General features: G+C 44.6%; 1 protein-coding gene across 4 annotated transcripts in view; it reads right to left on the reverse strand.

Moving 5' to 3' along the window:
* Positions 1–5,215: 5,215 nt before the first annotated feature.
* LOC132099235 (ubiquitin carboxyl-terminal hydrolase 15-like) overlaps positions 5,216–10,241 on the reverse strand; it is a 46,234-nt gene continuing 41,208 nt past the window's right edge. For 3 of the 4 annotated variants that reach the window (XM_059505679.1, XM_059505677.1, XM_059505680.1), the window contains 12 exons: positions 9,699–9,923; positions 9,466–9,549; positions 9,297–9,391; positions 9,032–9,220; positions 8,619–8,731; positions 8,271–8,531; positions 8,125–8,195; positions 7,926–8,041; positions 6,658–6,807; positions 6,486–6,589; positions 6,308–6,396; positions 5,216–6,142 (listed from right to left, as the gene is read on the reverse strand). In XM_059505679.1, the coding sequence (XP_059361662.1) occupies positions 5,948–6,142; positions 6,308–6,396; positions 6,486–6,589; positions 6,658–6,807; positions 7,926–8,041; positions 8,125–8,195; positions 8,271–8,531; positions 8,619–8,731; positions 9,032–9,220; positions 9,297–9,391; positions 9,466–9,549; positions 9,699–9,923 (1,692 nt within the window). In that variant the 3' untranslated portion in view covers positions 5,216–5,947. The remainder of the gene's footprint in view (positions 6,143–6,307; positions 6,397–6,485; positions 6,590–6,657; positions 6,808–7,925; positions 8,042–8,124; positions 8,196–8,270; positions 8,532–8,618; positions 8,732–9,031; positions 9,221–9,296; positions 9,392–9,465; positions 9,550–9,698; positions 9,924–10,241) is intronic. The other variant, XM_059505678.1, reaches the window with a different exon arrangement.

Genomic DNA, 10,241 nt, shown 5'->3' on the forward strand with positions numbered 1-10,241 from the left:
AACGTGATAAACGTGTGACAAAACAGCTTAAAATAACAAATGAGCTTACTGTGCTATTTAATTCTTCTTCTTTTAATCAAAAGGAGCCGAGGACATCGCACACCATGTGTTTAAGAAAATTACAGAAGGTAATAACGAAAAAGAAGTATAAATAGTAGTAGTGTAAGAAAATATATAAATCTTACTCTATATTCTAAATATATTCTTTATATGTTTATAAAAGCATGCTTTCTGACTAGTTATTATTATTTGAAGTTAGTGACGAAGAAGATGATGAGGATAGAGAACAACATAGCGAAGAAGGAGGAGGAGGATGTGGAGAAGATGGATATGAATCATAATCAAAATTAATAGGCAGTTACAGCATCTTTGGTGCCTAGACCATAATTGCTCATTTAATTTGAATGAGTAATGTATGAATAACTGCGAAAACAAGAATTAAAAGTGAACCACTCAGACCTTGTGTGTGTGTGTGTGTGACAGCATCATTGTTTGACAGTTGTGTGATGCTATGACTGTGGTATGTGAGTGATATCTTCTGTCTAGAAATATGGCAAATAGTCTTAGTGTTTATACTTGACTAACTGGGGCCCAGGTCAGGAAGCAGACAGACTGGCTAAACCGACCGTCTGCTAGCTGCCTCCCGTCACAGAGGTCAGTTAATTCTCAGCACATAGAGACTCTTTCACCTAGATATCACACTATAGAGACTGTGTCTGTTCCCCGAACTAGAAAATACAAAAAACGTACAAACCAAGTTAAGATTAACAATTTAATTGAGGTTCAACAAATAAAAAACAGAAGCAATATGGATAAACAAATGATAAAGCTTGGCTTATTGAATATCAGATTCCTTTCTACGAAAACACTTTTTGTAAATAATATGATCACTGATCATAATATAGATGTACTCTGTTTGACAGAAACCTGGCTAAAACCTGATGATTACATTATTTTAAATGAGTCCACCCCCCAAGATTACTGTTATAAACACAAGCCATGTCTAAAAGGCAAAGGGGGAGGTGTTTTGAGAAATGTTAATGATAAATCCCCTGTTATGTTTGTACTGGCTACTGTATACAGGCCACCAGGGCACCATACAGACTTTATTAAAGAGTTTGGTGATTTTACATCCGAGTTAGTTCTGGCTGCAGATAAAGTTTTAATAGTTGGTGATTTTAATATCCATGTTGATAATGAGAAAGATGCATTGGGATCAGCATTTATAGACATTCTGAACTCTATTGGTGTTAGACAACACGTTTCAGGACCTACTCATTGTCGAAATCATACTCTAGATTTAATACTGTCACATGGAATTGATGTTGATGGTGTTGAAATTATTCAGCCAAGTGATGATATCTCAGATCATTATTTAGTTCTTTGCAAAATTCATATAGCCAAAATTGTAAATTCTACTTCTTGTTACAAGTATGGAAGAACCATCACTTCTACCACAATAGACTGCTTTTTAAGTTATCTTCCTGATGTATCCAAATTCCTTAGCATATCCAAAACCTCAGAACAACTTGATGATGTAACAGAAACTATGGACTCTCTCTTTTTTAGCACTTTAAATAAAGTTGCTCGTTTATGCTTAAGGAAGGTTAAGGAAAACAGTTTGACACCATGGTATAATGAGCATACTCGCACCCTAAAGAGAGCAGCCCGAAAAATGGAGCGCAGCTGGAGGAAAACAAAACTAGAGGTATTTCGTATTGCTTGGCGGGAAAGTAACACATCCTACAGAAAAGCATTAAAAACTGCTAGATCCGATTACTTCTCATCTCATTTAGAAGAAAACAAACATAACCCCAGGTATTTATTCAATACAGTGGCTAAATTAACGAAAAATAAAGCCTCAACAAGTGTTGACATTTCCCAACACCACAGCAGTAATGACTTTATGAACTACTTTAATTCTAAAATCGATACTATTAGAGATAAAATTGCAACCATTCAGCCGTCAGCTACAGTATCACATCAGACAGTGCACTATAGACCCCCTGAGGAACAGTTCCACTCATTCTCTACCATAGGAGAGGAAGAATTGTATAAACTTGTTAAATCATCTAAACCAACATGTATGTTAGACCCTATACCATCTAAGCTCCTGAAAGAGGTGCTTCCAGAAGTCATAGATCCTCTTCTGACTATTATTAATTCCTCATTGTCATTAGGACATGTCCCCAAAACCTTCAAACTGGCTGTTATTAAGCCTCTCATCAAAAAACCACAACTTGACCCCAAAGAACTAGTTAATTATAGACAAATCTCGAATCTCCCTTTTCTGTCCAAGATACTAGAAAAGGTGGTATCCACACAATTATATTCCTTCTTAGAGAAAAATGGTATATGTGAGGATTTCCAGTCAGGATTTAGACCGTATCATAGTACTGAGACTGCTCTCCTTAGAGTTACAAATGATCTGCTCTTATCATCTGATCGTGGGTGTATCTCTCTATTAGTTTTATTGGATCTTAGTGCTGCGTTTGACACAATTGACCACAACATTCTTTTGCATAGACTTGAATACTTTGTTGGCATCAGTGGAAGTGCATTAGCATGGTTTAAATCGTACTTATATGACCGCCATCAGTTCGTAGCAGTGAATGAAGATGTATCCTATCGATCACAAGTGCAGTATGGAGTACCTCAAGGCTCAGTACTAGGGCCGCTACTCTTCACGCTTTATATGTTACCCTTGGGAGATATCATCAGGAAACATGGTGTTAGCTTTCACTGTTATGCTGATGATACTCAGCTCTATATTTCTTCGCGGCCCGGTGAAACACACCAATTTGAAAAACTAATGGAAAGCATAGTCGATATAAAAAACTGGATGACGAGTAATTTCTTACTGCTAAATTCTGAAAAAACAGAGGTGTTAATTATAGGACCTAAAAACTCCGCTTGTAATAACCTAGAACACTGTCTTAGACTTGATGGTTGCTCTGTCAATTCTTCATCATCAGTTAGGAACCTAGGTGTGCTACTTGATCGCAATCTTTCCTTAGAAAGCCACGTTTCTAGCATTTGTAAAACTGCATTTTTCCATCTCAAAAATATATCTAAATTACGGCCTATGCTCTCAATGTCAAATGCAGAAATGTTAATCCATGCATTTATGACCTCAAGGTTAGATTATTGTAATGCTTTATTGGGTGGTTGTTCTGCACGCTTAGTAAACAAACTACAGCTAGTCCAAAATGCAGCAGCAAGAGTTCTTACTAGAACCAGGAAGTATGACCATATTAGCCCGGTCCTGTCAACACTGCACTGGCTCCCTATCAAACATCGCATAGATTTTAAAATATTGCTTATTACTTATAAAGCCCTGAATGGTTTAGCACCTCAGTATTTGAATGAGCTCCTTTTACATTATAATCCTCTACGTCCGCTACGTTCTCAAAACTCAGGCAATTTGATAATACCTAGAATATCAAAATCAACTGCAGGCGGCAGATCCTTTTCCTATTTGGCGCCCAAACTCTGGAATAACCTACCTAACATTGTTCGGGAGGCAGACACACTCTTGCAGTTTAAATCTAGATTAAAGACCCATCTCTTTAACCTGGCTTACACATAACATACTAATATGCTTTTATTATCCAAATCCGTTAAAGGATTTTTAGGCTGCATTAATTAGGTAAACCGGAACCGGAAACACTTCCCATAACAACCTATGCACTTGCTACATCATTAAAAGAATGGCATCTACGCTAATATTAGTCTGTTTCTCTCTTGTTCCGAGGTCACCGTGGCCACCAGATCCAGTCTGTGTCCAGATCAGAGGGTCACTGCAGTCACCCGGATCCAGTACGTATCCAGACCAGATGGTGGATCAGCACCTAGAAAGGACCTCTACATCCCTGAAAGACAGCGGAGACCAGGACAACTAGAGCCCCAGATACAGATCCCCTGTAAAGACCTTGTCTCAGAGGAGCACCAGGACAAGACCACAGGAAACAGATGATTCTTCTGCACAATCTGACTTTGCTGCAGTCTGGAATTGAACTACTGGTTTCGTCTGGTCAGAGGAGAACTGGCCCCCCAACTGAGCCTGGTTTCTCCCAAGGTTTTTTTCTCCATTCTGTCACCGATGGAGTTTCGGTTCCTTGCCGCTGTCGCCTCTGGCTTGCTTAGTTGGGGTCACTTCATCTACAGCGATATCGTTGACTTGATTGTAAATAAATGCACAGACACTATTTAACTGAACAGAGATGACATAACTGAATTCAATGATGAACTGCCTTTAACTATCATTTTTTCATTATTGACACTGTTTTCCTAATGAATGTTGTTCAGTTGCTTTGACGCAATGTATTTTGTTTAAAGCGCTATATAAAAAATAAAAATAAAAGTATGTAGCAGTAATGGCTTGTAAGTCAAGAGTGGAGTGAATTCTGAAGGAAACACTGATCATTAACTCATAACTATCAGCTCCGCTACAGATATTAATATCAGTCTAAGTGCAAATAGAGATGCCCTACATCAAGACACATTATTAAATATCCCTGATGGACTTTATTTCTAGTTTTCAAATGTTTTCTTAATTTCTTTTTTCTTTTAAATAAACACCTTTCTGACTTGTACACATATTTACCTAGAGATTGCATAATGTAAATAGCCTATAAATAAAAAACCAGGACATCATTAGAGAGTGAAGCAGGAACATCGGGGGAAAAATCCTTGTAGTGGATTATTCCTCTTGATATTATAATGATATAATAATGCTCATTCATGCCGATTAGAAACAGGAAAGGCATGAACTGTTTATGAATGTCTTTTTACGGATTAGACAGTCAAGACTTGGCACTGGCTAATACAGTATCATGAAGCACACAATGGTTATCTTAGATTTGGATTTCTTCATGATTACTGTATGGATTGATTGCCCGCGCTGCGCGTTACACATTACACATAATGAGCTCAGACGGGAAACACTGGAGCTCGCACTGGTTTCATACCCATTACTTGATCACAATATATTTGTTTTCAACATGACTGTTTAAAATTAAGACACTTCAAGCTTCCTAGTAGGGCTGCACTACACATCGCATGCGATATTTCACACCGTAACGTCAGGGAACGTGCTTCGAACACACTGTGTCCACATGACTTTCAGTTGAGCTACGAGTCACTGCTGGCCGCTCCATAACCCTAACCCTAACCCACACACAAAACACTGATGGGAATCATCCTGCGGGAACACCAGACTTGACTCAGATTTATTGAAGTCCGTATATAAATACACATGCACATTTCAAATGTAAACCAAAGTGAACTCAAGTGCAGCTAAAGGAAATCCTCCAATCATGCAAGGATGTCAATGTTCACAAACCCTCTGACCACTCGGTGTCCTGTAGATGGACACAGTGTTGGCAAGAAGTCCTCGACCGAAGCCACATTCAGTCCATGTTCTGCCCTCCGTATTATAAATAAATAGATTTATCATTTGTGCACTCATAGAGTGAACTCTTATGTACAGTATTTATAAACCTAAGCAGTCCGTCAGCGCAAGCAACGCCTGTCGCTTCCCACAGAAAAGAACCGAGTGAGAACATTCATCAAAACCAAAGGCAAAGCAGGGAAACGGTCCTCCTCTTTCATGCACAGCTGTGACTTACGCCAGTGAGACCTGTGCGAAGGGAAGGCAACAGTCTGAGATCCCATTAAGGCTGAGGTGAAAGAAAACATGGAGCAGAGGAGCTGTAACCTCACGCCGCTGACACGCTAAAACAAACGCAGTGATTGTGCAGGAGAACGGAGCACTCAGTAGTGCGTTCAGTGTTATATACAGAATCAAGCAAGCGCACAGGTAAATCTGCTCTACTCTTCACTCATGCGAGAACACAAGTCCCGGGCAGAAGCACGGCCTGCATCCGTCCGTGGCGGCTCCGTGGAGAGCAGGTGCTATGGCTGTGGATGTGGCTCGTCCCGCTCCTCAAGAGCTCATGGACACGTCTCGGCTGGGGTCCAGCTCTTCCTCGGGCTGGTTGTCGTTCAGATCCTCCTCGCTCTGAGCGCCGGCGCTGGCCTGGTCCTCATCCTCGTCCGGAGCCTGGCGGTCCAGGGAGAAGTAGCCCGTACCTTTAACAGTGTCCTGCCGCTGGTAGAAGAGCACATACGCCGCCTTGGACTGCATGAACACACACACACAGGGAGAACTGTGTCAAGGACTTACGCATCACATCCTGCCAGCATTCCCTCGCTCTCGCGTCACACGAGTCTCTTCTGAGGGATGGGAGAGCGAGTGAATGACGGCAGGAGCATCACTGTAATTCAGACAGCTGGAGATCCTCACCACGATCTGCTCCTCGCTGCTCGGAGACACACTGCTGTCATCAAAGTTGTACCACTTCTGGTCCTCCTTGTTCTTGGCGAAGGCAGTATCTGAAAATCACACTCAACAGTCCATCACTTCAGCTTCTGACTTCACTAACGTCAACACACACATCTAGACACCAAAGCTTGCTACTCACAGTGCCCTCCTCCCATGCCTCCGTAGTGGTTTGAGACGGCGATCAGGTCGTAGCGGCACGGCCCCGCGTTAGGATCGATGAGGAACTCTGTCATGTCCAGATCCCTGTGGGTCAACACAGCACGGTCAGGACAGCTGACGAGGCTAGCGCTAAAGCCCAGTGAGAGACGTACCGCAGGGGGAAGTCCACCAGCGAGTCCAGCTTGTCCCTCATGTAGCGGCTGTATGAGAAGCGCTTGAGATGCACCACCAGCACCGGCGGCACGCTCCACAGGTCCAGCTTCTTGGTGGCCTGCTGGTGCTGCTTGCAGTGCGGACAGTACCTGAAACACTCAGCCACAAAAAGAGCTCAGTCATGTGAGAGTGTAGCCCCTTTCACACTGCCATTCCGGAAAATACACGCTTAATGTTTCCCGGCAATTGTTCCCGGGTCGCTAGATGTTGCACTTTCACACTGCCAGTGATTACCCGGGATATGTGCGTGCATTCACACACAACCCGTAAAGATCCCGTAACGACACGTGACATCAGGGCGTGACGTGTAATGTACGAGTCGAAAACACTGGGCACGTTAACTTTTACTGACGCTGGCGAACGATCTCGCCATCAGCACGGAAAGTGAGGAACTAACTGATCCCTGCTTCGTTACAGTTTGCACATATTTGTTTTTTGGCGAACGTTGATCTTCCTTCAAAAAAGCCGGTAAAAGAGTCGTGCGATAACGTGCGTCATCACTACGACACACCGTTTGCGGCATTAGTTCTGGCTTTTTGGGACGTGGTTGCTTTCACACAGAAGGCGACCCGGCAATGTTCCGGCAATATTGCAGGAGGGACGTGCAGTGTGAAAGGGGCTTGTGTGTGTGTCCCAGGTTTATAACTCTTCCCCTGCCACTGATGGAAGTTTCTGTGTCTTCACTGGTGTACAGGAGGAGGCGCTATTACACATTGTCTGGATCACAACACGGTGACGCAGCAGCAGAAACAAGCCATCGCACAAATGTAAAATAAGACGCTCATCAATTAATATTTATATACAATTAATCATTATAGAAATACCGAAATGTTGATCCAGGAAGTGATTTAGGACTGCAAGCGATCGACTCCATCTATTTTTTGATCATCGATATGCATCTGATCCAGACATAATCTTTAATTTTTTTAAAGAAATTTCCCCAAATAAGAGTGTTACGGGATTGGAGTTTAAAAGCAGAGACTCTGTTCTTTCTCTTGACGTGCTGCTCGTACTAAATATTCTTAGACCACACTGTTATCAAGGTGTGGTCAGTTAGTCACATGAGCAGCTGAACTACCCTCACGTGACGCGTCTGATCATGTGGTGTGCTACTGAAGGGACTCGATGTCTAGTGGCTGGTGTGGAGGCTTCACTTCACTTCACTCTGCTCTGTATTCTGGTGTCTGTTCAGACAGCTCAGCCTCACCAGGGGTCGTCTGCTCCCAGCTTCTCTTTGGTGGTGAAGAGGTCAATGCAGTCCTTCAGCTTGAAGAAGCTCTTCTTCTGCAGCTTGTACTCCATACTCTCATGCTTATCGAAGTCCTTAGGAGAAAACATTCAGGCACTTATGAGCATCTCAAACATCACGACAGACAGGATTCTGACTAGGAACTGAAGAGTTTTACCTCGGCCACAGCTTCGTTGAAGTACCTCCTCTTCATTTCTGGCTCCCAGTCCAGGGACAGATAGCATCTATCTGTACAGGAGCAGAGCAAACACAGGGTCAGCTCAGGAACCACAGGCTCTCTACAGTAACAGGAAGGCTTCGCACCGCTGAGCCGCATGTGGTCCTCGTCGAAGCGGATCTCTCCTTTCAGGAAGTTGGCGTCGCTCTTCCCCATGTTGTTGAACTGGAGGGTGAAGAGCCTCTTCTTCTGGGCCGTGTGTGCCAGGCCTTTGCCGGGGTCCAAGCCGTTCTCCAGCTCGTTGTCTCCGAGTCCCACCGAGTCCTCCGATGGGCTGTTGTCGTTCTCCGAGGGCAGCTCCTGGTCCTGACTGGACTCGTCGTCCGGCTCGTCCGTCTCCATCTCACCTGTGAGACAAGCCAGGCTTCAGTCACTCGTATCTCACACATGACGACTGCTCGTCAGTGAATGTGGAATAAACACAGCATGCTTACTGGGCGAGCCCTCCTCCATCAAACCATTGGTGGCGCTGCCGTTGATGGAGGGATGCTTGGACGAGAGCGTCTCCTCTGACTCCTTGTCCTCCGTGGCCGGTCGAACGAAACGACTGAAACCACACAGAACAATCATGACCAACAAACACTCCCATCAGAAGAACACACGAGACAGATGAAGGAAATCCAGCAGACTAGTGAGAACACAACAGTGAGAAAATGAGGATAAAATTAAATCAGTCGGAGTAGTTTGATGGTATTTTTAAGTGTTTTAGTAGCTTGCCGGTGTGACTGTGGTCTGAAGAGACATGAAGGGGATTGTTACTCTTATGGCTTGTCTCTTCATGAGCTGGTTTGATCTGTAACGGGCTGCTAAGGGACGAGTGTGAGCCGTGAGACGTGTGAGCAGATACCAGAGGTGCAGCAGCAGCAGGTTGTAGAGCTTGTCCTCGCTGAGGGAGCGCGGGACGCGAAGCAGGAAGGGCTGGCCGAACAGCGGCGTGCTGGTGTGGTTAAAGCCTGACTGCTTGTACTTCTCCCGCAGATGAACAGGAATCAGCACGTGCTCCGTGTCCTCCAGCCGACTGATGGCCACCTCAAACCTGCTCCAGAGGACAGAGGCACATGAGACACAGCGGCACTCTCTACACTCAATGACGCAGTTAAACAGCCACTCACACGTAGATGTCGTCGCGCTCCATGATGCTGCTCAGGTGATCGTTGTTGGCGAAGATGCGGTGGAAGCGGTGGTTGTAGATGTCCGTCACGATCATCTACACACAGCAGAAGAAACACTGTGAGTGCAGAGAAGTTCAGCAGACGTGAGACACTTCACGAGGAAGCTTACTTTCTCAGCAGAGACGCCCGACAGAGCCGAAAGAGATGCGCACAGGTCCGAGATGTAGCCCACTTTAGGCACTGTCAGCTTATACTGAAACACAGATAACAACAATGCATTAGAAACAAACTAGCAGAAAAGATGAGTATGAAACACAGGTAATGAGTGACGATGGATCTGTTTGGATAAATGTGCTGTTATGAGCAATGAAGCGTCGTCCTGATGGAGTCTGTGTGACGTGCCTGTGTGGGTTTGGCCAGCGGGTCCAGCCACACCAGATACACCTCCAGCGTCCGCTCCTTCTTCATGGGCAGAGGCAGCGTCAGGTAGCAGAAGGGGTCAAAGGTCACTGAGATCTTCGAGCACACGGGACACACCAGAGTGGACTTGAACAGGCCGTGGAATATGTCCACAATGATGGAGTCGTTCCTCTTGATGTGACTCTCCCAGGCCTCCTCCGCCACCACCTGCAGGAGATCGAGGAGAACCAAGCATCACTCTGGAGCTCATTCACACACACACACACACACACACACACACACTTCACCAGCAGGAGATCGAGGAGAACCAAGCATCACTCTGGAGCTCATTCACACACACACACACACACACACACTTCACCAGCAGGAGATCGAGGAGAACCAAGCATCACTCTGGAGCTCATTCACACACACACACACACACACACACACACTTCACCTGCAGGAGATCGAGGAGAACCAAGCATCACTCTGGAGCTCATTCACACACACACACACACACACACACTTCACCAGCAGGAGATC

Source organism: Carassius carassius, chromosome 22, assembly GCF_963082965.1.
Source record: "Carassius carassius chromosome 22, fCarCar2.1, whole genome shotgun sequence".
NCBI lineage: Eukaryota > Metazoa > Chordata > Actinopteri > Cypriniformes > Cyprinidae > Carassius > Carassius carassius.